General features: G+C 55.3%; 1 protein-coding gene across 1 annotated transcript in view; it reads right to left on the bottom strand.

Annotated features, from left to right (window-relative positions):
• GCK (glucokinase) overlaps positions 1 to 26,793 on the bottom strand; it is a 42,577-nt gene extending 15,784 nt beyond the window's left edge. Inside the window, exon 1 of the mRNA XM_072763042.1 lies at positions 26,265 to 26,793. Within this exon, the coding sequence (XP_072619143.1) occupies positions 26,265 to 26,309 (45 nt within the window). The 5' untranslated portion in view covers positions 26,310 to 26,793. The remainder of the gene's footprint in view (positions 1 to 26,264) is intronic.
• Between the last annotated feature and the right edge of the window lie 918 nt (positions 26,794 to 27,711).

The raw sequence follows: 27,711 nt of genomic DNA, 5'->3' as shown, positions 1-27,711 counted from the left end.
GCCATGAGAAGGTCAGGAGCAGAGTGAGAGTGAGGGTACAGAGAGCATGCTGGATGTTGGCAGGAGAAGGGAGGCAGAGTGAAGGGGTCACCCAGGACCCCATGTGGGAGATGCACGAGATTGCTAGGGCAGACAGGAGTGTGAGGTCACCAGCCCGAAGTCTGAAGACTGACTCTGCCAGTAGGACGTGGGCAAGTCCCTTATTTTCTGAGCTTCAGTTTCCCTCTCAGTAAAGGAGAGAACAATTTACCTCCCTCACAGGGCTATTGAGAGGATCTGACAGGACAATACAGATAAGATTCTTGGCAATCCAAGTTGTTCAATAACTTGTAGCTATTTTTGCTACCAGAGGATGCTCTAGCCCCTGGGTCAGAGTTTAGAGCAAAGGGCATCCAATACTCTAGATCTATGGCAGGTCCAAAGCCAAACACCCAGCCCTGTGCCTGCCTGAGTATTTTGGAGTGTTCTAAGGAGATAGGCAGGTGGCATAGTCTCTTCGATGCCGGTCTTGCCCTAAATCAGTGTGGCTTATTGTCTGAAAAGAGAACGTTTAGGGGTGACATCACAGAAAATGGTAAAGTAGGACACTCCAGGGATAGTTCCTCCAGCAAAACAGGCATGACTTAGAAAAAAAGGATCAAAATAACTATTTTGGAACTGGGGATCCTGATCAGTAGAGCAGCCAGTGGAGTGCTTGAGGAAAAGAGAGGTTACTGATGGCATATGAGTGAGCAGTATGCACAAACCGGATACCACACCTAATCCCTGTCATGGCTACAGGGACAGCACCCATGTCTCAAGAGCAGCTGGCTGGAGTGAGGGTGGACAGCCAGGCCTGTGGGTTGTGCACTTTGGTTTTTCTGGGCTCCCTGAAGGCTCAGTGCGGAGGGTGCCTTTGTTTCAGCCTGAGATATACAATTCCAGTTAAATGTTTTTGGGTTTTGTTTTGTTTTTTGATCCAGATATTTAAGAAATCCTCTGTCAGGTCACAGGCTGGCTGCAGAAACATCAGAACAGAAATTTCTTTAGGGACCACACATGTGAGAAATACACACTTTGAAAACCATTTTTAAAAATTAAAAAAAGAAAGAAATACAGACCTTGTAGAAAATCATTTGCAAAAGTCACTACACATGGACAACTGCAGCCCTCAACAAGCAAGAAAACCAATCCTTATGGAGGGGGAGAATGTAACTTCCAGAGTTGCCACATTATACTACTCCAAGTGTCAACTTCTTAACAACAACACAAAATTACAAAGCATACAAAGAAAAGAAAATATGGCTCATTCACAGGAGAAAAATAATTTAGTAGAAATTATCTGTGAGGAAGCCCACATATTAGAATTGCTAGTCAAAGACATTAAATTAAACATATTCAATGACCTAACAGAAACCACAGATAACACCCTAAAAGGAATTGGGAGAATGATGTGTCAACACACAGAGAATGACAATAAAGGTAGAAATTATATAAAGAAACCACACAGAAATTCTGAAGCTGAAAAGTACAATAGGTGAAATGAATAAATAATAATAAAAAATGCTAGAGGAGTTCAAGAACAGATTTGAGCAAGTGGAAGAAAGTGCATGAGCCTGAAGGTAAGGCTACTACTGCACTATCCAGGCTGCCTGGCAGAGAGGAAACGGGACTTGCAGGATGCCGGTAAGATTATCACCATGAGTATTGCAGGAGTCCCAGCAGCTGCTGAAAGATGGAAAGGGGCAGAAAAAGGACTGAAAAAATAATGGTGAAACAATTTCCCAAATTCAGTGAAGTACATGAATATACACATTCAAGAAGCTAAAACTATAAAATTCTGAGAGGAAAACATAAGTGTAAATCTTTATGGCCTTGGGCTTGGCAATGATCTCCCTTGAATAGGATGCCAAAACCAAAAAGATATAAGTTGGACTTCATCAGAATTAAAAACTTGTACAAGAAACACACAGGTGGATGAGAAGACCCCCATGAGGTAGAAGAAAAGTTGTGCAAATCTTGCATCTGATAAAGGTCTGATGTGAAGGGGTTAATAATGCTCACAACTCAAAGACAAACCACCCAATTTAAAAATGGGCAAGGGACTCGAGCAGATATTCCTTTTTTGTCCCCTCAGGTTTTTATTTTTTTATTATTATTTTTTAATAAATTAATTTTTTCGGGCAGATATTTCTGCAAATAAGACAGACAACTGGACAGTAAGCACATGAGAAAATGCTCAATATCACTAGTCACTCAGGAAATGCAGATCAAACCACAGGGAAGGACCACTTCAACCCTTCAAGGGAATAGAAGTGTTGGTGAGATTGTGGGGACAGTGAAACCCACACACGTTGCTGGCGGGAATGTAAGCTGGTTCGGCCACTGTGGAAAACATCAAAACATTAGATGTAGTGTGACCACGTTACCCAGAGACTGCACTCCTAGGTGTATTCCCCACAGAACCAAGAACACAGACTCAAAGATGCCTGCACGCCAATATCCATGATTCCATCATCTTCCACAACGGGGAGATGACTTCACTTTCTGCTAACAGGTGAATGGGTAAACAAAGTGCAGTATCACATAGAGTGGAACATCTTCAGTCCTGAAAAGCGATGAAGTCCTCACACACGAGACATGGATGAAACATGGAAGTTTTACACTACTAAGGGAGCTAAGCCAGATGCAAAGGACAGATGTTATATGATTCCACTTAAACAAAATATCACAACAGACAAATTCATGGGGACAGTGAGTAGAACAGTGGCCCCCCGGGGGAATGTGGGGGAGGGATGGGGAGTCACTGAGTTCCTGACCAGGATGATGAAAGGTTTTGGAAAAAGTGGTGACAGTTGCATAATATTGTGACTCTAATCAATGCCACTGAATGGCACACTTAAAAAGTGGTTAAATGGTGAATTTTATGTTTTATGTATTTCTCCACAATAAGAGAAAGAGAAGGACTAACAAGCTGGTTTATTTTTACAGTAAGAGCATGTTTCTTACTTCCCCAAATGGGATCACCTCTGAAGCATACTCGTGCATTCGTTCACCCAGCAGCCCTCCCCCACAGGCGCCCTGGACCGCTGTAGAAGCAACGTGGATGTGAACAAGGTTGGGGATGTCGGCTCCTTCCCCCCAGCTGGAGGTAAGCCTGGAGAGTGTTTGAGCTCTTCAGTCGTCTTGGTAGTAAGCAGAGGGTCTCAGTCCTGGGGCAAAGACTCATTAGATGGTAAGGCCTTGTCACCGGGGCCTGTTGTTTCAGATGTCACTGAGCTAAGAGGGGACTGGGGACAGAGAAGAAAGAAACAGGACAGATATGAAAACAGGTCTGGGAGAGAGCTTTGGTGACAGTTATTGCCTGGGGCACATGGGTGGGACTCCTAAGAAGTTTTTGAGGAACTGCATTGCCCAAAACCCCTGCACGTGGCCTGAATATGCCCTTGCTGTCTCAAGCCACAGAGTAACCCTTTGGCTTTTAAAGTTTATCTGAGAGAAGGGGTTTTACCTTTGTGGAGGGTGGAGGTCAGAGATGGATGTCCGCAGGGTGGGGTCTAGGCCACCGAGTCTCCCCACAGGGAAGAACCAGAGTCCCGTGGAGGTATGTGTCCCCACAGGGCACGTCTTCTCCATTCTCCATCCTTCCCCTCTGCCCCTGGGGATATCTGCTGTGCACAGCCTGCCCACACTTCCCTCACCCACGTGCAGGAAGGATGGAGTTAGTGGAGATGCCTGTAGCCGTCCCTGGTATGGGGACTGTGTGAGATCTTGGGCCACTGCCTTTCAGGAGGGATTACTGTGCATTCTGTGTGCAAGAAAGCAGGGTGCAGGATCCCTGGGTGGCGCAGCAGTTTGGTGCTGCCTTTGGCCCAGGGTGCGATCCTGGAGACCGGGGATCGAATCCCACGTCGGGCTCCCGGTGCATGGAGCCTGCTTCTCCCTCTGCCTGTGTCTCTGCCTCTCTCTCTCTCTGTGTGTGACTATCATAAAAAAAAAAAAGAAAGAAAAGAAAGCAGGGTGCGCATGGACACCAGAGGAGTGGCCAGAGGAGTGGACTGTGCCGAACCCCTCCAGCCGTTGGCCCCGATCCTCCGTGATAACAAAGCCAGGCACGTTGCTGGCCAGTGGCTCTACGTTCTCAGCCTCCCTTGCAGTGAGATGCATCCGTGCAATCTGAACAGAAGTGATGCAAACCATGGCTGGCCCCAAGCTTTTCAGAAGAAAATGGCTCTTCTGGCTTCTTCCTTACATTTCTTTCTTTCTTTCTTTTTTTTTTTTAATGGACTTTTTTTTTTTTTTTAAGATTTTATTTATTTATTCATGAGAGACACAGAGAGAGGCAGAGACACAGGCAGAGGGAGAAGCAGGCTCCATGCAGGGAGCCCGATGTGGGACTGGATCCTGGGTCTCCAAGATCAGGCCCTGGGCCGAAGGTGGCGCTAAACCGCTGAGCCACCTGGGCGTCCCCTTCCTTACATTTTTATGGGCTACCTGGAGAGGAGGAGGAGGAGGAGAGAACCCAGCCAGCAAACATCTGCACTTGGCTATTCCGGGAGCGAGAAATACTACTCTATGGAGTAGACCCGTTTCCTGTTTGGGTGTACTGGTTACAGCGATCAAGCGTGCCCTAATTAATACCCAGAATGATGGCGTCAATGACCAAAAAGAGACTGGAAAGGGAGTTGAATCACTTGTGTATTTAACATTGTTAAGTACCTGATTTGTGCTCCATCTGAGGCTATGGAAGGGACTCATTTTTAGCTCCCCAGGACTTACAATCTAGCAGAGACTAGCAAATAGCCGATACAAGCTGGCGCGGTGGAGGTGAGGGCCAGGCTGGAGACTGGGTGCTGGGGGCCTGGGACAGGGCTTAAGAAGGCTCCTTCCTAAGGTCCTGCATGGCCGAGAAGGACATTCCCCCCAGAGGACCTGGTCAGGGCGACTGGAGAAGCACAGATGGAGAAGCTTGAACTGAACACACGCCCAGCAAGTGTGGCTGTTGTAAACGGCATTTGGGCTAAACAGGAAGTTTGAGTTGGGTGATGGACCTTCATAAATGAGTAACCACGAGTGTGCTGAGCACAGAGTGGATGGCTAATAGCCAGAGCAGTGCTCGAGGGAACATCTAATGCCCTCACATGCACGTACAGAGAAAATGAGGGAAAACCCAGCGAGCTAAGCCTGCTTCTCAGGACACTCAACCCTGAACATTCAGAACACAGAGTAAGCCTTAAAAAACTTAGAATTAAAAAAGCAATATGGTAAAGGCAGAAACAAGTGATACAGAAAACAGACAAACAAAACGGACAGCCAACTTGACTGACAAACCCCAAACCCAGTCCTTGGAAAAAGCACAATAAAATAGCCAACATGTGGCCATTGGATCAAGGATAAAAGAAGACAGCAACAAACAACCTTAGTGATAAGAAAGGGAGCTTGAAAAGTTTTACGAGTTATATATAAGACTTGCTTCCATGCATTTTTAAAATCTGGAGAAAAGAGATGATTTTTAAAATATAAACAAGGGGTGCCTGGGTGGCTCAGTGGTTGGGCGTTTGCCTTCGGCTCAGGTCATGATCCTGGGGGCCTGGGATCGAGTCCCATGTCGGGCTCCCTGCTCAGCGGGGAGCCTGCTTCTCCCTCTGCTTCTGCCCCTCCCCCTGCTCCACTCGCACGTGCTCTCTCTCTCCTTATCTCAAATAAATAAAATATTTAAAAAAATAAGTAAAATAATATAAATTACCAGAATTGACTGGAAGACAGAAAAACATGAACAGGTGGAGAAGAAGAAGAAGGAGAAGGAGAAGGAGAAGGAGAAGAAAGAAGAAGAAGAAGAAGAAGAAGAAGAAGAAGAAGAAGAAGAAGAAGAAAAAGAAGAAAAAGAAGAAACTTTTTAAAATGTCAAAATGTCAAAAACCTTCCCTTGACAGAACACTGGACCCAGCTAACTTTAAAGAAATATGGGGGCAGCCTGGGTGGCTCAGTGGTTTAGCACCGCCTGTAGCCCAGGGCGTGATCTTGGAGACCCGGGATCAAGTCCCGTGTTGGGCTCCCTGCATGGAGCCTGCTTCTCCCTCTGCCTGTGTCTCTGCCTCTCTCTCTCTCTGTGTCTCTCATGAATAAATAAATAAATAAAATCTTTTTTTAAAAAAGAGAAAGAAATATGGACACACAAATATCTGATGCGAGGCCTGGCCCCCGTGACAAGTCTTAATCATTCAATGAGCTGACACGTAGATGGAACTCGTCAGGCAGAGACTGTGTGCAAGGGATCCTGTGCTGGGACATGGCTGAGTGTTCAGGCGGTGCAGCTGGTGACAGCAGTGACTGGAGGCAAAAAGGTTACAAGGCAGAGCCCAGGAGGGACAGGACTGGGGGAGGAATAGTCACGATGGTCACAGCCGTGCACCTGCTGCACAGCACAGCCTCTGGGCCACAGAGCTCAGCTGCTCCTCCCCAGCCTGCAAACACAAGAGCCTCTCCTACTTACTGTGCCGTCCCGCCTCTGGAGGAGCTGGGGCAGGCCAGGCCAGCTGGGCCATCAGCTTAGGAAGGCCGCCATGATGCTGAGGGGCTCTTGCCAGGGTGGAAGTGGGAGCAGAGGGCTGTGAACCCGGTTCCTCACAGCATGCTTCCAAGTTCCTAATAGGGCCCTGGTAGAGTTACTCTCACCTTGTGGCAAAATCATGTCTGATTAAATGCTTTGTATTCACGATATATAAAGATCCCTGACCAATCAATAAGAAGACAGCAACCCAATTTAAAAAAACCTCACTGAAGAATACCCTGTAAGCTTATAAAAATATGCACACTATTAATCAGCCAGTGAAATGCAAATTCAAACCACAATGACATGCTCATGCATCCCCACCAGAGTGAATAAACTTTCAAAGATGGACAACGACCAGAACCCTCAGACACTGCTGGTGGGAATACAAAATGGCACCGCTCACTTTGGAAAGCAGCTTGGCAGTTTCTTCTAAGGTTAAATAAGGAAGCTCTCAATTATTCCATTTACATAGAACCAAAGGGGCAGAAACCAGACCAGTGGTGTCCAGGGCCTGGGAGTGGGAGGGGGATTGACAGCAAGGAGGTGGAACTTTCTGGGAGATGGAAGGATCCTGTATCTTGATGGTGACGGTGGCCATGAAACTGTGTACATCTGACAGAAACTCATCAGACCGTACACCTAAAGTGGTGAATTTTATTGTTATACCCTAGTTCCTAGAGGATGAGCCGCGGGTGAGGAGTAGGGTCTGGGCGAGAGGCGGGAAGGCACAGGCGCCCTGGGGCCCAGTGTGGCTCTGCAGTGGGACCTGCTCCCTAGGGGCTAGTGACCTGACTTCAGACGGGGAATTCACTCCCGCAGGACTTCTGTCTCTGCGCCTACAAAGCAGGGGTGCGATGCTCCCTGCTGCACTCCTGCAGCTCTGCACGGAGAAAGCCCACCTTTCTACAAGACTTCCTGTTACTACCTGGCCCACAGGTCTGGGCCCGGGCCGGGTCAGGAGAGCCAGGGCTCCCTGCGGTGTCCAGCGTCCTGACCGCAGTCCAGCTTCGCCACAGTCAGGACTACAGGGTCCCCAGGCACGTCCCCTGTCTGCACCCAGCTTTGCCTTTCTCTGGGCCATAGTCAGATGGCACTTGGAGAGGATCACTATCGGCAGCCTTCTTGTGCTCTTAAGAGGCAGTGCCCTGGAGAGCCAGACCCCATCCATCCTGAGCCCCAGGACCAGAGGGTATCCTGGCCTACCGTGGGTCCCCACTGCTCAGCACTCCATGCCACTGGAGGCCAGGGCGCCCTGAGAGCCATCCCTGTGACTGGGTCTGGTCCCTCTGGTCCCACTGGCCCAGGGTCACAGGTCTGGGCTCTGGCCAGAGGGTAGGCATGCTGCTGGGCTGTGAGCAGGGCTGCCCACGCTGGTAGGGGTGGGGGGCAGGTGCTAGTGCTAGCCACCAGCCCATCTCCCTTCTTTTTTTTTTAAGATGTATTTATTTATTTATTTATTTATTTATTTATTTATTTATTTATTATAGACATAGAGAGAGAGAGAGAGAGAGGCAGAGACACAGGAGGAGGGAGAAGCAGGCTCCATGCACCGGGAGCCTGATGTGGGACTCGATCCCGGGACTCCAGGATGGTGCCCTGGGCCAAAGGCAGGAGCTAAACCGCTGAGCCACCCAGGGATCCCCCCATCTCCCTTCTTGCTCTGGGACCCTCCGTGCCATTTGCTCCTCCTGGGTCGGGAGGCAACGCACCCAGCCCTGGGGGATGGACCCGCCTGGTCTCACTGCTCACCCCTCTTTCGTGGAATGCCACAAGGGAGGCCTCTTGGGAAGACACGCTGGCAGAAATGCTTTGGAGCATCGTTGGGCCTGTTGGTGTCGCTGGGCTGGGGCTGGCCCAGGGGGCATGAGCTGGGCTGACCCAGAGCCTGGCATCAGGGAAGCACCATATTGGGCTGGGAGCTGCCTCCTCCTGACTATTCACTATGTGAGATGACAGGGCCTGCAGAGCAGCTCGGTGTGAGCCCAAAGGACCCTTGCTGCGACCCAGGGGGCTGACAAATCACTCTGCTCTGCTGTCCATGGGAAACCAGGTACGGGGGCTCACAGATCCGTAGTTACCTCCAGCAGGGTGGGCTTAGGAAAGCCCCTGGGAGTCGAGGTAGGAGCTGGGTCACCTCAAGGTGATGGAAACCCAGGGCTGTGCTGGGAGTTGGTGAGCAACAGGTCTGGGGGAAAGACCTGAACTGACGACATGAGCAGAATGCATGCCACCCCCAGGCTTCCCGGGCTCTGACCCTCCGGCCTGCTGGGGCATGGGGAGAGGCCGTGGTCCTGGCAGGGGCTCCTCACATGTTGCCCCTCACACTGGCCCCCCAGCTACAGACAGGCTGGGTTGGGCTGGAAGGATTGGAGGCAATGCCCTGGCCTCCCCACTGACTTGCTCCAGGGAAACTGTTCAACTGGCCAAACATGGGTGGACGCAGCACTTGACACAAAGGCCCTAGTCGTGGTGGCTGAAGGATCCTCATGACCTTTGTGGCCACCCTGGAAATGCTCTGGAGAACGACTTTATTAGGAGTCTGCATGACTGGCTATCAGTGAGAGCAATGATGCCCACCTGCAAATGTCCTCCAAGTTTCCAAATGTCACGGAAACTAAACAACGATTCACCAGAATTCGGCCCGGTGGCCCAAGGCCAACCCACAGCCCTCGACATGGCTGTGTCTTCCACAACACACGGGACCACGCCGTCCCCCCACCCCCACCCCGAAACACCTGCTGCCTTGTGCAGCCCCACGATCGGTCGAGAAAGCACAGTGTGTCGCGCAGCACTGGGGACAGACGCTAACACTGGCAAGTTGCTCATCTGAGATTCACATCTAACTGGGCATTCTCAACTTTCCTTTGCTAAGGCTGGCAGCCCTGGCCTCCCGCCCACCACCCCTAGCCAGTGGCTTTCAGGTACTGAGTACACGTCTGTTCCAGACTCAGGAGGGACAATACATTGTGCTGTTCACCCTCCAGAGCTCCTTGTGGGGTCAGAATCTGCCTCCGGCCTAGTCTTACCCAACCCACCTGCCCAGCGGGCCTCATCTGAATGCGCTCTCTCACTAAACGATGGGCACCAGAAACCTGGTCAAAGACCTTCCTTCTAGGACCTGAGATAGTTGGTGCCTGGAGAGTCCTAAAAATCAGTGGGGCCACTCTGCAGCAGGGTGACCGAGGGTAGGAGCGGCATTGGCGCCTCCCGGCCTATGGTGGCAGCTGTCACCAATCCCCGCTGGCAAGTGTGGGTGCTGCCGTGTGATGTCTGGGACTGAGGGCGCCGGGGAGACGCCAGCCCTGAGGACCTTGTGACCGAGTGGCTGTTGATAAGGTGCGATGCTCTGAAAAGAGAAATAGTAGGTAGGCTCCAAGCTCTCGATTTTGAGCCAGGCGCCAGGGGAAGTCGTATTGGTCTCCCGCAGCCACAGGCAGGGGGGTGCTGGGGGCCACAGGGGGACATGGTGAGCGGCGGTGCACCAGCAGATGGTCCACTCAGGGCGCTCAGGGATGCCGTGCCCGGTCTGCAGCACCCTCAGGTTTTCAGGCTGCTGATACCCCCTCCACGGCCAATTTCCAGCGTGTCTATGTGGCATCACAGAATGAAGAGGTGGAGAGGCACTTGTGATCAGTTTTCCGAGTGTGTGAGGGTTTTGAATTTCCAGATTACCACGAACCCTCAGGGCTCATAGGACACCTGTGCTGCAGGGCGGATGTCTCCTCTCACCTGAACAACATGACTCAAGGCAGGCCCTTCCTGGGAACTGCCTCTGCCTCCCCCCACCCCCACCCGGCCACACCGAGGGCCAAGGCTCAGCTGGGCGCTGGTGCACCTGCTCAGGAAAGGCAGTAGCCTGGGGAGCCGTGAGTCCCACTGATGCACACCAGCAGGTGCAGGGTCAAGGGAGGTGCACTCTGCATGGGAGAAGGGAGACTTTACTGAGGTAGGGGTGCTCTCCAGGGATGCAGGCTGCACGTGGGCAGGGGTTCCGAGAGAGACATTGCTGGGGGGGCTCATGGAAATCTGAAAAAAGCCATGACCCACATGAAGCCCTTGAATTTACACTGCAGACCCTGAAGGACGTGATCAGAAGAAAAGAAGCAGACACATCACCACTGCTGTGTCCATATGCTTGGAAAACCCACATGCTGGCCATGCTCTCGGGAAGGCGGGAGGACACTCTATCTGTCAAGGCTGCAGGGGATGTGCAGATGAGGGGACACCAGCTGAGAGGCTCAGTGGGAGCTGTCCCCTCCAGACCAGGGCTGATGGCAGACAATGCTGCTCAGAACTGCCCCTCCCCTTCGGCCAATGGGCCCAGAACGGGTGAACAGGAGGCTGAGGTCGGCCACCCTAGTGGAGACTTGCAACAGAAAGGCATAGCTTCCGAGCCTGAGCTGGTTCTCAGGTCCAGCACCCACGACGGAAGGACGGACGGACTGAGTCCCTGGGAGGGATCTACAGCTATCTACAAGCACGTCAGACATACTCCAGGTTCGGCTCCAGACCACTGCAATAAAGCGAGTCAAATGAGTCATTTGGTTTCCTTGTGCATATACTGTGGTCTACTCAGGGTACACTTTGTCTTAAAAAGCAATGTTCATACCTTAATTTTAAAATACCTTGGGGGATCCCTGGATGGCTCAGAGGTTTGGTACCCGCCTTCGGCCCAGGGTGTGATCCTGGAGTCCCGGGATCGAGTCCTGCATTGGGCTTCTTGGATGGAGCGTGCTTCTCCCTCTGCCTGTGTCTCTGCCCGCCCCCCTCTCTGTGTCTCATGAATAAATAAATAAAATCTTTTTAAAAATCTTTAAGATACCTTATTGCTGGGGCGCCTGGACGACTCACTCAGTTAAGTGTCTGGCCCCTGATTTCGGCTCAGGTCATGATCTCAGGGTCATGAGATGGAGCCCACATCAGGTGCCACACTCAGTGGGGAGTCTGCTTGAGATTCTCTCTTGCCCTCTGCCCCTCCCCCGTCTCCCTCTAAATAAGTATATACATCTTTTTAAAAATACTGTATTGCTAAACTATGCTAGCCATCATCTGAGCTTCTAGACAGCATAATCTTCTTGCTGGTGGTGGGTCTATGCTGATGTTCATGGCTGCTGACTCATCAGGATGGTGGCCGCTGAAGGCTGACGTGGCTATGGCTATTGTCTTTAAAAGACAACAATGAACTTTGTTGCACTGACTCTTCCTTGCATGAAAATCTTCTCCAACATATATATATTAAAAAAAGAAAGAAAGAAAGAAAATCTTCTCCATAGTATGTGATGCTGTTTGATAGCATTTTACCCACAGGAGAATGTCCTTCAACTTTGGCATTCATCCTCTCAAACGCTGTTGCTTCTTTACCAACTCAGTTCATATGATATTCCAAATGCTTTGTAGTCACTCTAACTACAGTTCATTGGCATCCCAAATGGAAGTAGATTCCATCTCAAGGAACCCTTTCTTTGCTCATCCATAAGAAGCAACTGCTCATCTTTGTATCCTGAGACGCAGCAAATCAGCCCCATCTTCAGGCCCCACTTTGTCCTCTAGTTCTGTGGCTGTTTCCACCACCTGCAGTGACCCCCACACTCAAGTCTGGAACCTCTCCCAGCCTTCCACGGGCGCTGGAATTGCCTCCTTCCAAATTCCTGTTAATGCCGGTATCTGGACCTCTTGCCATATATCATGAATGTTTTTAATGGCATCTAGAGTAGCGAATCCTTTCCAGAAGGCTTTCAATTTACTTGTACCAGATCCCTAGAAGATTCACTGTCCATGGTTAGCTATGGCCATACAGAATGTATTTCAAAATAAGAGGACGTGAAAGTCGGAATTACTCCTCGATCCACAGGTTGCAGAATGGACGCTGTGTTAGGCATGAAACCAACAGTGCTCTCGTCCATCTCCAGCAGGGCTCCCGGGTTACTGGCTGCATCGTCAGTGAGCTGCACCATCTGGAAAGGAATCCTTTGTTTTAGAGCAGTAAAGGGATCCCAGTGGCGGGCTTAAATACCCAGTAGCCATGCTGTAAACAGGTGTGCTTTTCTAGAGCACACACAGGGATCTGACATGATTCTTCAGGGTGCTAGGATTTTCAGAATGGCCACTGAGCACTGGCTTCACTTTGCAGCCACATGAGCCCCTGCAGGAGTCAGCCTGTGCCGGGAAGCTCTGAAGCCAGACACTGACTTCTCCAGCTGTGAAAAGTCCAGGTGGCATCCTCCTCCAACAGCAGGCTGTTCCATCTACATCCAAAGTCTGTCGTCAGCATTGCCACCTGCCTGAATGAGCTCAGCCCGATCTTCTGGATGACTTCCTGCAGCTTCTCCTTCAGCACCTGCTGCTCCACTATGTACTTCTATTTACAGAGATGCTTCTCCCCTTCAGCCTCAAGAACCCTCCTCGGCTCACTCCTCGATTTTCTTCTGCAGTCTCCTCACCTCCCTCAGCCTTCACAGAACCGAAGAGTCAGGGCCTCGCTCTGGGTGAGGCTTGGGCTTATGGGAGTGTCACGGCCAGTCTGATCATCTGTCCAGGTGACTAAAACTGTCTCCATGTCAGCAGTCAGGCTGTTCTGCTTTCCTGCCATCCCTGTGCTCTGGAGTAGCTCATGCAACATCCTTCTAGAACTCTTCCTCTGCATCCACAACTTGGCTTGCTGTTTGGTGCAAGAGGCCCAGCTTTTGGACTATCTCAGCTTTCATCCTGTCTTCCTCACTAAGCTCAATCATTTCTAGTTTCTGGTTTGAAGTGAGAGACGTGTGACTCTTCCTTGAACAAGTAGAGGCCACTGTAGAGTAATTAAGTGCCTAATTTCAGTATTGTTGCATCTCAGGGAAGAGGGAAAGTGCCGGGAGATGGGCAGTTGGGACACATTTAGGGACCAGGTTGACCATCTTATGAGGGCGAGGTTTGTGGTCCTGATACAACACAGCTCTAACATCCAAGATCACCAATCACAGGTCACCACAGTGAATGCAATCATAACAAAAAATTTTGAAATATTACAATTACCAAAACATGACACAGAGACAGCAAATGCTGTTGGAAAAAAATGGTGCCAAAAAAAAAAAAAAAGAAAAAAATGGTGCCAAAAAAAAAAAAAAGAAAAAAATGGTGCCAGTAGACCTACATGACACAGAACTGCCCCAAGCCTTCGATTTGTCAAAAAGCAACAAAAACCCCGCAGTAATCCACGAAGTCTAGTAAGAAATGTGCCTGTTCTAGAATACACTGGGGAAGAGTAATACTCAGATATTTTGATGGAAATTTATGGCAACAGACACTGATATCTGGGGCCCCAAAGCGCCATCACAGCTCCCTGGCTAGTGTTGGGGGAACCCTGGGGTGGTGGCCTCCGTCTGCTGCACTCAAGGTCGGTTAGTTCCTGGACCCACTCAGTGCTCACATCCCTGGATCCCCGACGAAGGACTAGAATGGGCTTGCTCAGCTACTGGAGGAACCCTCACAGCAGTTCCCTGACCTACAGGAATGGCTAAGTGCAAGCCCCAGAAAGTGCTGTACACGCACACACACACTCACTCCCACACATGCACACTCCATGCATGTACACTCATATACAGTCACTCCACACACATCCTGCATGCACATGTACATTTGCCCATGAAGCACACCCATGCACACTCACCTCCCACCCATGCACGCACACTCACATGCACACACACTCACCCCACACACATCCTGTATGCACACATATGCACACTCACCCCCCCACTCATGTATGCACACACACATTCACCCCATGCACATCCATGCATGCACACTCACACACTTGCCCATGCATGCACACACATGCATACACATATTCATCCATGCACACACACACATGCACACTCACTCCCCACACCCATGCATGCATACTCATGCACATACTCACCCCACACACATCCATGCATGTACTCTCACATGCCCATGCATTCACACACATGCATACACACACTTGTGCCTGCACACACATACATGCACACTCACCCCCACCCATGCATGCACACTCATGCACACACACCCCACACACATCCATGCATGCACATTCACACACTTGCCCATGCATGCACACTCACACTTGCTCATGCATGCACACTCATGCATACACACACTCATCCATGCACACACACACGCACACTCACCCCCTACACCCATGCATGCATACACAGCACATCCGCCAGCCAAAAGAAAAGCATCAATCCCAAGAAAAATGACAGAAATTGTTGCCGTTCTCAGAGACTTCAAGGTTCAGAGTGGTGGGTCACATCCTGTCACCATTAATTCTCTAGCCTGGTCCCCATAAAGACTGACTGGACCAGGACAGATGATAGTAGCCTGCACAAACTCAAATGAAGGGGGGACCTGGTTGCAGCTGCCGTGCTAAAAGCACTTCATTCTGGAGGGATCAGCGCTGCTCACGGCAGGCAGCTCTTAACTGGCAGAGCTACTGTTATGGCCTGAACGTGTGCCCCAAAAGCTGATGTATTGAAGCCCTCCCCCAACAGGGTGGTGTTTGGAGGTGATCAGGATTAGAGATGGGCCCCGGGGATGACAAGAGGTGGGAGCTTGCACTCTCTGGCCACCATGGCACAGAGGGCCATCTGCAGGCCAGGAGCAGGATCTCACCAGAACTCCACCCTGCTGGCGCCTTGGCCTCAGACTTCCAGCCTCCAGAACTGGCAGAAACAAGTGTCTGTGGCATTTTATTTTAGCAGCCAGAGCCCAGGACTTTGCTTTGTCAAGACCCTCTGGAATGAAGAATGGGGCAGTCTGCACTCACACGAGACGGCCAGCAGTGTGCAAAGGGATGGGAATGCGCCCACTCTCTCACAGATCTGTCCTGAGAGACCTGGGCTACTGGGCTTTCCACGGGGCATGAGACAGCGTCACTGTATGGGTGGCTTTCCACGGGGCGTGATACATCGTCGCTGTATGGGTGCAACTAGGCTGGATGCACCCAAGCAGGGAGGGGCAGGAGCCATGATGCCCTGGTGAGACATGTGCTCTCTAGGAAAGTCAGGGGCCCGTGAAGTTTGTGGGGGCCCAGAGGTCACGCCAGGACGATCACTTTAAAGTAAGGGACAGGGACACCTGGGTGGCTCAGCGGTTAAGCATCCGACTTTGGCTCAGGGCATGATCCCGGGGTCCTGGGATTGAGTCCCACATCGGGCTCCCTGCAGGGAGCCTGCTTCTCCCTCTGCCTGTGTCTCTGCCTCTCTCTCTCTCTCTGTGTCTCTCATGAATAAGTAAATAAATCTTTAAAAATAAAATAAAATAAAATAATAAAGTAAGGGACAAAGGCTATGCCTCTTCTTATCACCAAAAAAGGTGCATAACGTTTAACAGGCCATATCGTGGAGGCAGGATACTGTACACTGGCAACGCCGTTCCAGCTTCCCTACCAGGTAAAACAGAAGGCTCATAGTTTAGGTGGATCCGGCACCTGGTCCCAATGGTGCCACGACCGGCCCTGCCCCTGAGGTCCTGGGACCTGGCAGCCTTGATTGGAGATGTGACACAGTATAGACCCTGGTAAACGCTGAGAGGAGAGTCAGAGACCAGAAATGGGTCAGGGGGCTGCCGCCTGCGGCAGAGAACCGATCACCACCTGAAAAGCAGCTCCTGGCACGCCACCAGGTCCTGGGAGAGACAGAGCAGCCGACCAGAGGACATGGAGCGCCCACGTGGCCAGAACTGCCTGGCATGAGCTGGGGGCTGGGGGGCTCACTCTGTCATCAGATCAGGGGGCCCAGTGGCCACCCATTATTCGATGGAAGTGGCAGGTGTGGAAATCAGGCTCAGGCAGGGCCAGAGTGTAGGTCAGCTGCCGGAACGGGCAGCCCAGACCCTCCGTCACTCCTCCTCCTGCAGTGACGCCCCTGTGCCCGTCCCTCAGCTCACACATGCGTGGCCTCAGAGCAGGGGCTTCCCTTTGCTCAGCTGTGGATGAGTGCAGACACCCACCCAGCGCTTGGTGCTGTGTGTCAGGTGCTAGCTGGAGAAGGCACTGCAGCCTCCCTTGGGGTGGTCCTGGGAGACCACGGCAAGGACACGTCCTCTGGATGGTCAGCACTGCACACAGTGGTTCACCTCATGGGGAGAGACCCATGGGTCGTGGTGAGTAGCAGTGTGAGAAGCTGGCCAGAGGCCTGAGGACCACGAGTGTCGGGGACACGGACGCGGCCCATGCTGGCGGCTTAACCACCACCAGGAACTACAGAGATGTAGCCCACCATGGGCTACAGAGATGGTGACAAATAACCAGGTGGACGGGATGACCAGTGGCTCCCAATGTCAGCTCGGGGTTCACACAACATCCTCCTGAGGGGGAAGTGTGGTGGCATGGAATCCGTGTGTGCCCCAGACTCAGGGCAGCCATGAGCCACCATTTACAGCCTCGGGACCCCCCGAGGACGTGGGAGCTGAAGTTCACCTCACCAAGCATCCGACTGTGGGTTTCCCTGCAGGTGCCAGGATGGAGATCTGAGCCCCACTAGGGGCAGAAGGCAGAGCTGCTGCTGGCGCCCCCACAGGGCTGGCCCACCGGCCACCAGCTGCTGTGAGAGCTGGAAGTGCCTGGAAGGTTAACCAAGGGGAAGGCTGGCTTCCCGCCCTCTCTGCGGAGCTCCCTGGAGGTCAGGGGGTCGAGGGCTGGCCCCTCTCTTGCTCTGTGCACCCCCCACTGCCACGCAGGCTCTGCAGCGAGCACTCCCTCAGCAAGCCACTCTCCCCAGGAGCCTACTCTCAGCCTCTACACTGAGGGAACCTGACCAGAAACAGACGCGAGGGACTGTCCCCTCCCCATAGCCACGGTGGCACATGGTGCACGCAGACACTGAGTGTGGACGAGGCCCCCTGGGGAGAGCAGCGGAGAGAGGACACCCGGTCCCGGGACCTGCTGGTGCGCTGGACTCCACCCCACCCTGGGTAGTGAATTCTGTGCAAAGGATCCTGCAGGTGGCCAGAGGGGACGCGTAGACCGAGTGATGGGGGCAGAGGAACCTGCAGGCCCAAGGCAGGAGCAGAGGCTCACAACCATGTCCCTGAGTCAGGGCCCAGGGAACAGAGGCCCGCACATCTCTGCACCCCTTTCCTAAGCGTCTACCAGCGGGGCTGACGTCACTGAGGCCCAGGCCCTGCTGGGGGGTGGGGCCCAGGTCTCACCTGGGCCACCACGTGGGAAACACCAATCCTGCTGCTACTTCCATGTGGAGCCCACAGGCCCACGCAGAGATCTCCACCAGATACAGCTTTGTTTTCATTTGCCTTCCTCTATGGTACTTTTAGAAACTTTCTGAGGGATCCCTGGGTGGGTCAGTGATTAAGCATCTGCCTTCAGCCCAAGGCGTGACCCTGGGGTCCTGGGATCGAGTCCCACAACGGGCTCCCTACACGGAGCCTGCTTCTCCCTCTGCCTCTCTCTCTCTGTCTCTAAATAATAAAATCTTAAAAATAAATAAATAAAAACTCTTTCTCAGAGGGAACTTTACATTTCAACCAGCCAGGAAGGGAGGGAGGATAGTGAACCTGTCCCCCGACAACAACAATGAACATCTCGTCATTCCTGCACATTTTTATAATTGCGTCAAAATGCTTTCCTACGCGGGTGGAACACAGGAATTCTGGAGCTGCCTCTGAGTCCAGCTTGCCCTGTCACGTGAATACCCTGAGAGGCCACGGGGATGGCTCCTGTGTCAGCCGTGGCATTCCCAGGGCAGTGGATTCATTCGTTCACGTGAGCACACTCACAGAGGACCCACCACGCCCAGCCGCACACCAGCCTAGGAAGCACTCCAGCAGCCTATTGGGGGGCTGGGCAGGGATGCCATAGTTCGGGGAGGGGGTGGCTCTGACCCTGCAGTCCCAGACACTGTGCTTTTCTCCATCCAAGGCCACTCCCTAGGCTCTGACCAATTCCATGGCTCATCCATGAGGCAGTGACCCCAGTCGTGACCTTTCCCTGAGCCCCAGACCGCAGCACCACCTATCTCCTCGACAGCCTCCTTTGGGGGTCGACAGGTGTCTTCCTGCTGGACTCGCTTCTCTGCCTGCATTCAGCACCTGTCTCAATCTCCGGCTCCAGGGGACACGAGGGCTGGAGCCTCGAACCACATTTCCCAGGTTCCCTTGCAGCCACTGCTCTGTGGGACTGGTGATGACCACAGCCCACACTGCTGAGATACTTGAAAGGACTGGCACTTGACCCTCCAGCTTTGACAGACGTAACTATTTGCACTGCCTGGACCTGTGACCCAGCTTCACGTGTGTGAGAGCATGAGGCAAAGACATGGCAACAGAGGCTCCCTGGCCCTGGGATAGAATTGCAGAAGTGGCACAGTGACCCCTGGCTCTGCTCCTTTATGCACCTAATTCCCTGTAGCAGAACCTTTCTGCTTGGAATCCCTAAAGTGGGCCGTTTCTCCCAAACCCTAACACAAGCGTCTGGCACCATCACCCCACACATTGATCCTGACAACACTCCGGGCCCCCTAGAATCTCCCGCCCTCAGCACCCAGAGTCATCTTTGAGACACACAGACTAACACAACTACCTGAGAAAATAGCTCACAGTATTAGGGGCTGCGAGGCCCTGGAGACCCCGAACACCAGGAGATGAGGGACGCTGGCCTCCCAGGTGGCTCCCTCTGTATTCCTTTCTGTCCTCTGGCCTCTCCCGAACCTGCTCCACACAGACAACACGGTGATGATGACATGGAAGGAACTCCCAGCACGGCACACACAATGGCCCAGGCTCTAGCTGGGCACAGGGTGCAGGGAAGGGCACTGAGACTGGGGTGGCCAGCGAGGGGCTGTGGGTGTGCGGCTGGGAGGCTGGAGAGTCTGGCTCCACAGAGAGCAGCAGAAGGGTCTATGCAGGCAGACGTGCTTCTGCATCTGCTTTCACATGACCCACTCTGCAAGCAGTGAGAGAGGTGCATGTGGGGGTACAGCCAGCGGAGCTGTGTGAAGGGGTGGGGACAGGGAGGCAGAGAGAGTGCTTGGGGCCCTGGGGCCCTAGGGAGGGCACAGTAAGGCTGGCCTTCACGGGGCAGTCGACCTTGTCCCAGAGCAGAAGGAGGCCTGTGGGCAGGTGTGGAAGGAGGGAGAGGCGACTGCTCAGTGTCCACACCAGGCTGCCTGGAGGACAGACATAGATTGGGATGGGTGTGCCCAGAACAGGACCCTGGGTCTGTCCCCAGTGCCAGCCTTCTGACCCCTGAGGTGGCCCATTCTAGTGTCCCGGGCAGCCTGCTGGGCCAGGCAGTATGTTCCGTGGCTCCCCAGCAGGTGCACGGCCCCAGCAAGACCCCAGGTCCCTTCCAGAAGACCTGGAAGGCCAAGGGCCACAGGGGAGGGATAGGTCTAGCTGGGCCTCTGGAGACAGAGGATTCTCTGGTTATAAGCAGGCGAGTCCAAGGAGGCCGAATGGCAGCAGCTGGACTCAGAGCGGCTCGTCTGTCTACCCTGAGGCCAAGAGCTCACCTCCCTCGGGGGAGGGCAGCCGTGATGACCAGGATGCAGAGAGATGGCCAAAGGGGTGGACAGGGCAGTGGGCGCCAGCTGGCAGGGCCTGGGAGGTATGGCGTGGAGAAGGGGCCCCAGGTTAGTAGGAGCTTGAACACAAGGCACTCTGCGGAGACAGAGACAGACGGGAGGCGTGAGAGGCCAAGGCAGGCACGGGGGAGCATTGAGTTCAGGGTCAGGCCACCCAGTGATGGCCCCGTGGCGCCCTCCCTGGCAATTGGGACGTGTTCAGACTTGGCCGGGTCATGGGTTCTTGTCCCAGCCTGTGGGCACACAGCACAGACCCCGGCACCCCCTGAGCACCCCCTGGAGATCCAGGAGACCCGGGCAGAGCGAGAGCCTGAGCTGACAAGTGCTGAGAGGAATACGAGGAAACTTTCCCGGGGGCAGGGCCCAGGTCTGGAGCAGGGGTCAGAGGGAGCCAGGCAGACGCTGGCAGCTGTGGGAAGACTCTGTGTGCAACCGCTGCAGGCCCCGGGGCGAGCCTCCTGACTCCCGGATAGTGTCATGACAGTGTCATCACACCTGTTTCCTAAAAAGATCAAGTTTGATCCTCTGCGGGATGAGGCTGATGCCCAGCTGCAGCCCCAGAGGCCGTTTCCAAAGCCCGCCATCGGTTCTCAGACCCTACCGCGCCCAGGGGTTTCAGGGAAACCCAGGCAGCCACCCTAGCCACCCTCCCTAGGAAGCGTTCCATCTAACTGTGCGAGCCCCGGGACTGCAGGGGCCAGGTGTTGGCGATGCTCCCCCAAGCACACTCCTCAATGCCTGAGGTCTGGCAGTGGCTTGGGGTGCCTGCTGCCCCCCCGGCCTGCTGCCCCCACAGTGTGTGAGCTGGGACTGTGAGGGAGCAGGGGCAGGGGCCACAGGTGCAGAGGCCACAGGGTCTCCCCCACAAGCCAGGCTGGATCCAGGAGGCAGGGGCTCGTGGACCTCAGCACACTCGCCCTGGGGCAGAACTGAAAGCCCAGGTATTGGGAACCCAGCACCCCACCCGCGGAGGTTTGCTCACAATGTTAGTGTAGTTTCTGCGTAATTAACAGGCAATGCTTCAGTCAGGGGTTGAGATTGTGCTGTAGCGTGTGTGTGTCTGTGTCATCACGGGGTTTCTTGATGAAACACGGAACATCCGGTGTTTCTTCGTAATCAGCTGAAATCCCTGCCCACTAGCGGGCCTCTCGGTGCTATGGTCACAGCCAGACATCATTCACTTTTATTGGACTTATTTATGACTTTATGCATTCCTGGTTTTCAGAGTATGCTCAGGGGCACCGAGCTGGGGGCTATGCGTCCAGAAGCGGGGGGAGCAGGCCAATGCTCCTGTGGACATGCCACCTCCACGCGTGCTCTGGGTGGGGCCCGAGGCCCACCAGCCACAGCGGTGCAGCTCTGGGCCCTCCACAGGGCGAAGGGAGCCTCGTGGGTGGGTTTGACTGGAGCGCATCCGTGGGCACATGATGTCGTCCATGGGCAGGAGCACAGGATGCGGGTGCGGATCCTGTGTCCTCTGGGAAAGCCCATGGCATGCAGTGGCACCCATTCCTTCCCTCATCTGGACACTTGCAGGACAGTTTTGGACTTGGCGTCCACAGAGGAAGCACAGCTTCTCTGGGGAGGTGGGTGCAGGGTTATGTGGCACGAGACTCCCACCCTGCTGAGGCCTGTGAGTCTCCTAAGGAGGCCTGCTGGGGGCTCTTTAGGGAACTTTAGGGCTGGGGAAGGCCACCCCACTGGGAGCGGGCGGGGAGGGGGCAGGTGTGAGACTGAAGCTTGGCGGGGGGGTGCCGCAGCAGAAGGGCAGGACCCAGAGGAAGCAGTCGTTGCAGGTGGGGACGGATCCTTCATCCTGGGGTGCCCAGCTCAGTTCTACTTTTGGGGGGAGCAAGGGGGGTTTGTTCTCCTCCCCCAGAGCACAGCAGGGTCTGCAGGGCCTCACAGGCAGGAAGCTCGGAAACCCAGCTCTGTTGTGGGGGACCCTCAAGGCAGCAGGTGAGCTGTCTGGGTGACGGCTGAGCCTCTGGGCAGTGGCTGAGCTGTCTGGGCAGTGGGTGACCTATGTAGGCAGTGGGAGACCTGTCTGGGCAACAGGTGACCTGTCTGGGCAGTGGGTGACCTGTATAGGCAGCGGGCGACCTGTCTGGGCAGCGGGTGACCTATCTGGGCAGCAGGTGACCTGTCTGGGTAATGGGTGACCTGTCTGGGCAGTGGGCAACCTATCTGGGCAGCGGGCAACCTGTCTGGGCGGCAGGTGACCTGTCTGCATAGGGCGGCAGTGAGGCAGGACAGACAGGCCCCTCCCTCCTTGGAGGGCAGTGCCAGGAGCCCCCGTGTCCCCGAGAGTCCCAGGCTGATTTAGCTCTGCCCACGCCTCTGACAAGTCTCCATGCCCATCCCACCTGACACGCGATGCTCTCCCCTCTTCTGCAGGCCAGGCAGGGCCACCTCTGGACCCACCACTTCAGAACGAATGGTCGCTCGCAGCCAAGCCTCCAAAAGTCACCCGGCATTACCTCAGCAATCCACTCGGCCTCTGTACACAGGGCCCCAGTCAGAGGCAGAGGCTCCCCACAGACTGTCCTTCACAGAGACCTGGGGGGCCAGGACCCATCGCTGGGGCTCTTCCCCATGTTTGGGGCTGCGCGCAGGTTGGGGGGCACCACCATGACATGGAGCCCCCCTGGCTGGGCAGGTGCAGCCTGGTGTGGGGGCAGCTCTGCACGCAGAGCAGGGCATGTGCATCACAAGGGGATGCTGCTTGATAGGAGGGCTGGGAGGACTTCAGGGCGGCACAGGGAGGGGGTCCAGGGAGCACTGGCCACCCAGGTGCAGGGGCCCTCCCATCCCCCTTCCTGCCCCAGGACTCTAGCTCACTGCACTCCTTCGGCCCCTCTGTCGCCTCCTGGGCCCTAACCCAAAGCCCCTTCCCTTGGTGTCGGTGTGCAGCTGGGCTCTGGGTTCCAAGGCTGGTGGCCCCCCACACAGTGCCCAGCCCAACACCCGCACCCACTGCGGCCCTGCAGGGAGCCTGCTCAGGACCCACGTACACCAGCCCCTGCCCTGTCCTTGGCAGTCGGGACTTTCTGGCACCAATGGCTGGACAAGGAGGAGCCGCGGGGCTTTCTTGTGGTCACAGGAAAACCCGGGCCAGGACCTTGACTGGGGCAGCAAGGGGAGCCCAGGCTCCAGAGAGGTAAACCGAGAACATTTCACCAAAGGGGGAGAAAAGATCTGAACCAGGGAGGCAAACAGCTTTCCTCTCCCCACGTAGAAACCCTGACGGTGGTTTTCACGAGGCCTGACCACCAAGGCCCTGGAAAGGTGAGGCAGGCGAACCCATGGGAAACTGGCTACACGGACAGCCTACCCGGAGCAGAGAGAACCAGAAAAGCAGGTCCTGGTCAGGCGGCGCATCCAAACAGTGAGGTGGCCAGTTCACCCAGAAAAGGGCCATCCACGTAGAAAAATAAAGGACTCGAGTACACAGAGCATGAGGGGAGGTGGCCATGGGTCAGACAGCCAGGGCCTTGCCGGACACCAAGAAGTCACCCTGAAGCCCCCAGAAGCTGAGGACAACAGGGGGCAGGAGGTGAGGGGCCACCTGGGAGGGACCTGGGCAGGGGTGGGCCAGCCCCCGAGGAGGGGGACAGGACTGGGGCAGGCTTAGGGTCTGATGATATCCCCTCCCCAGCCCAGGGACACAGAGGCAAAGAGACAGAGAGAGACAGAAAGGGATAGAGAAACAAAGGCAGACGGAGACAGACAAAGGCAGACAGAGAAACAAGACGGAGTGGCATCCTGCTTCGAGTGCCAGCAAGACCCACCACGGCCCCGTGAGAAGTGAAGGGGAGATGAAGGTGCAAGGAGGGCGCAGGCCAGGACTGCGCCTCGGTTGAAGCAACACCCTCCAGCACCCCCAGAAAAGCTGCAGCCCACCCCAGTGCGGGGGCCCCGGACCTGCCGTGCGGTGGCTTCGGGGCAGCTCTGCAGAAGGGCGGGGAAGGAGGCCTGGGCCTCTGGCCTGGTCCTGCCACCACAGGAGCAGGAGCAGACCTGGTCGGGTCTTGTGCCCTGGCAGCCGGAGGGCCTGACTTCAGGGGGCTCCATTCTACAGGCTACAGAAGGGTCCCACACAAGGGGACACCTGCGCTCTCTGTCTCTGCCAGGTGAGGACACAGCGGGAAGGCGGCCGCCCACGAGCCAGGAAGAGGCCCTCGCCAGAACTCGAGCCTGCTGGTGCCCCAACCTGGGGCTTGCATCCCCAGATCCGAGAGAAGCAAACATCTGCTGTTGAGACCCCTCGGTGAGCTACGATGAGGAAGTGCCACCCACCAGCCTTCTTCCTGGAAAGCACTGTGGAGCCCCCTCCTTCCTGCCCACTGGCTGCTCATGGAGCGGGTGGGACCCACCCGGAGGCAGGAGGGAGAACCACATGCAGGGGCTTCCGACAGGGTTCCCAGATCCCCACCTTCAGGTCATGCAGGAGGGGTGGCCATCAAGAGCCAGAGCTCCACGCCACAGGAATGCACCTGCTATAATGGGGTCCAAGGGGCAGCCAGAGGCACAGCCCTGCCCCCAGTGAGCTCTAGAAGCTGTGCAAGGGGCTGGCATACACGTGCAGAAGCCACTAAAGGATAGCAGAGCCCACAAGCTCACGCAGACTCTGGAGGGGTGACAGCCAGTAAGCGTGGAAGGCTCAACACTGACCAAAGGGCTGCTTGCATGCAGAGGAAGAGCAGCGCTGGCGCCTCCGTTCCCTCCTCTCAGGAGCCTGAGGTGGACACAGCCGCTGTGAGGGACATACTGCTCACTGCTCCAGGGCCAGTGCTGGCTTGGGGTGGGGGTAGCACTTCCCGGGAGCGCAGGGCTGGAGCAAGACGGGCCTGGCAGCCAAACCTCAGCTCCTGGGAGGACCCTGAAGCCACTGCAGCCCTCCAGACGATGGGGGACTTATGCTCAGCCAGGCTGCCCCCTGCCTCCCTGCACACTGGCCGGGGCCCCAGCTCACTGACCCTACAGAACAGGGGGCACAAGGCTGGGACAAGCGCAGAAATGGAGACTCATGCTCCCTCTCTTTAAGCTTTTGAGATTTTCTTCTCCACATTCTTTTGCATTAATTTTGATTCTTCAGAAATTATTATCGACCTTGATCACTGATGTTTTTGGTGCTCCTTTCAAGTGTATGCCAGAGGCGGGGCTTCCCCCCTCTGCTCTCAGCCTGGGGCTCTGGAGCCGGCCCTGCCTCGGGGACTGGACCAGCACCCCTCGGTTGGGGGGCATTGTGTCCCCTGGTGCAGATGGGCAGGAGCAAGGACCAGCCCCAGAGTCTGAGAACGGGCTCCCCAGGCCCTCACTCTCACTGTCACCTAGTCACCCTTCTGCTCCCCAGTAGCCTCCCGGGGCCCCTTTGGGCAGCATTTCTCATCCAAACTCCTGCCACGCCAGTAGTTATAGGACTCGCTTGGGGACTCAGCCTGTCTTGCTGCCTGCGGCTCCAGGCACCCTGGCTCGGGCTGCTTGTTTTTCTCCTCACATCATCAGCTCTGCTGGGAGCAGAACCAGCTCGTGTTTGTGCTGACCTCGTCAAGTCACAGAAGAAGTGAAGACATGTGAGGAGGAGACTGTGCCAAAGGGACTGGATCCCTGTCCTGCCCTGATGACTGGCCTGGGGCTGCAGGCATGCTCCCCCTGCCCTGGCCCCAGCCCTGTCTCCTTGCTCACTGCCTGGGCACAGGGCGGCCTGAAAGGACGTCTGGATTTCTCTCTGTTTTGGAAAAAGTAACTGTTCTCTGCTCCTCGCCAGGAGCAACCGTGCTCCTCCTGGAGTGAATCCTATGAAGCTGTCCAGGGCCCATCACAATACCTGCTGGGTGCTGCCTCCCAGCCTGGCAGCTGGCTCTGCCCACTGAGACCCCAGGCCCCAAATCCCCCTCCAGCCCGGGCTCTAAATTCTCCAGACCCCCGGCCAATGAAAGCCACTTGCCAGACCTCCGGGCAGCCTAATTGCCCAGTCACGGGGCTGGAGCCTGAAGCAGCCGGAGAGGGCCTGGCCTGCTGGGAAGAGGGGGCCTTCCGGCCAGACAGAGCCGCTGCCCCGGGCTCCCTCCCCGTTAGGCCTTCCCTCAGGGGCCAGGGAGCCAAGGCTGGTCTGTGCCCAATGAGCCACAACCAGCACTCCTGGAGAAGAGCTCCAGGTTGTGCATTACCTTTTCCTTCTTGGTGACGTCCATCCTGGCTCTGTCATCCAGCATGTGTGCGGTGGGCAGCTCGTGTGAGCTGGAACCCCTCAGTGTTTCTGGACAGCTTCTGAAGCAGAAGTCCCCCAAGGTGTCCGCCAGCCAAGGAAGGATCTGAAGGGAGGGTATGGTCCACCTTCCAGCCGGTTTCTGGCTTGAGCTTCAGGCATAGACTTTCCTCCTTTTCATCGTTGACCAGCAAGCCGGCCGGGCTTCTCTCCGGGGACACAGCCGGGACCCTTCCCCACCCAGGCCCGTGTGGCCATCGCTGGAGGCCAGGACTGGCCAGCGCCAGTCAGCCGTCCCTCCAGGTGACGCCGGGCTGCGGTGGCACGGTGTCCTCCAGATACACTCAGCAGAAAGGGTCCGCTCTCCTCCTGGGGCCAGGGACAACTCTTGAGCAACTAGGCTTTAGGGGACCATATCCCTCTCACACCCCAACCAGCCTTCCCCAGCTTCTGCGCCGCCCAGCACTTCCTGCTTTGACCAGGTGTGGAGTGGGGAGTCCCCCCACGGGGCCTTCTGTGTTCCCCGAGAGGGCCCGTGCTGCCATGGCAACCGAGAGCAGGGCCTCCGGCCTCCGGCCTCTGCAGGGCTGACCATCCTGTCATTAGAGCTGCCATGCAGAAAACCGGGGCTGATGGCAAACGCCTCCATCCCCATCACCATAGCAACGGCCCAATCGCCCTGTCACCGTGGACTTTGCCACCTGTCCAGTTCCCAGGGCAGGGTCACAGGGTCTTCCAGGCCCACGTCCTAAGGAGCAGAGGCCCCTGCACGTGAAGAATCCAGAGAAGAGGGGGCAGGCAGCTTGCCCACCAGCCCTGCCACAGGTTGGGACCCCCCGTAAGCTCTGTGGCCGCCTTCCCTGCCTACCTGAGCCGGGACGGTGGGCCCGGACAGGGTCCCCAGCTCAAGAGAATGCCCAGTCATGTTCACAGTGACGGGGCCCTGGGAACCGAGCGGGAGGCCAGGTGCCAGAGCTCACCCACCAGAAGCAAACTGGGAGACCAAGGACCATCTCAACTGGTGCTTCTGGCCTCAGCCTCTGAAGCCTGGTGTGCTTCATCCTTGCAGAACGGCTCAGGACTGGCACACCGCGAGCACTCCAGTGGCCGGTGGCTGCTGTCGGGGGGGGGGGGGGGGGGGGGGGGGGGGGGGGGGGGGGGGGGAGAACGTGGGAATGGGGCCGGGCAGGGTCAGGACCAGGCCACCGAGGAGACAGGAGACGTCTAGAGGACCAGCAGGGGGAGCGAGGAGGAGTGGCCAGCGAGACTCTCCAGACTCTCCAGACCAATGCTGTCCCATTTTAAACCAACTTTCTATTCGTGGTCATCTGGGCAGTTCCACTCTTCCTCCATCGTGGGGCTTTGTGTTTTACCAGTCAAAACATGCACATGTGTCTTCCAGAAGATTC

Source organism: Vulpes vulpes, chromosome 7 (genome assembly GCF_048418805.1).
Source record: "Vulpes vulpes isolate BD-2025 chromosome 7, VulVul3, whole genome shotgun sequence".
In the NCBI taxonomy this organism is placed as follows: Eukaryota; Metazoa; Chordata; class Mammalia; order Carnivora; family Canidae; genus Vulpes; species Vulpes vulpes.
Note: the sequence above shows the minus strand (reverse complement) of the source record. Positions and strands in the feature narration are given on the sequence as shown.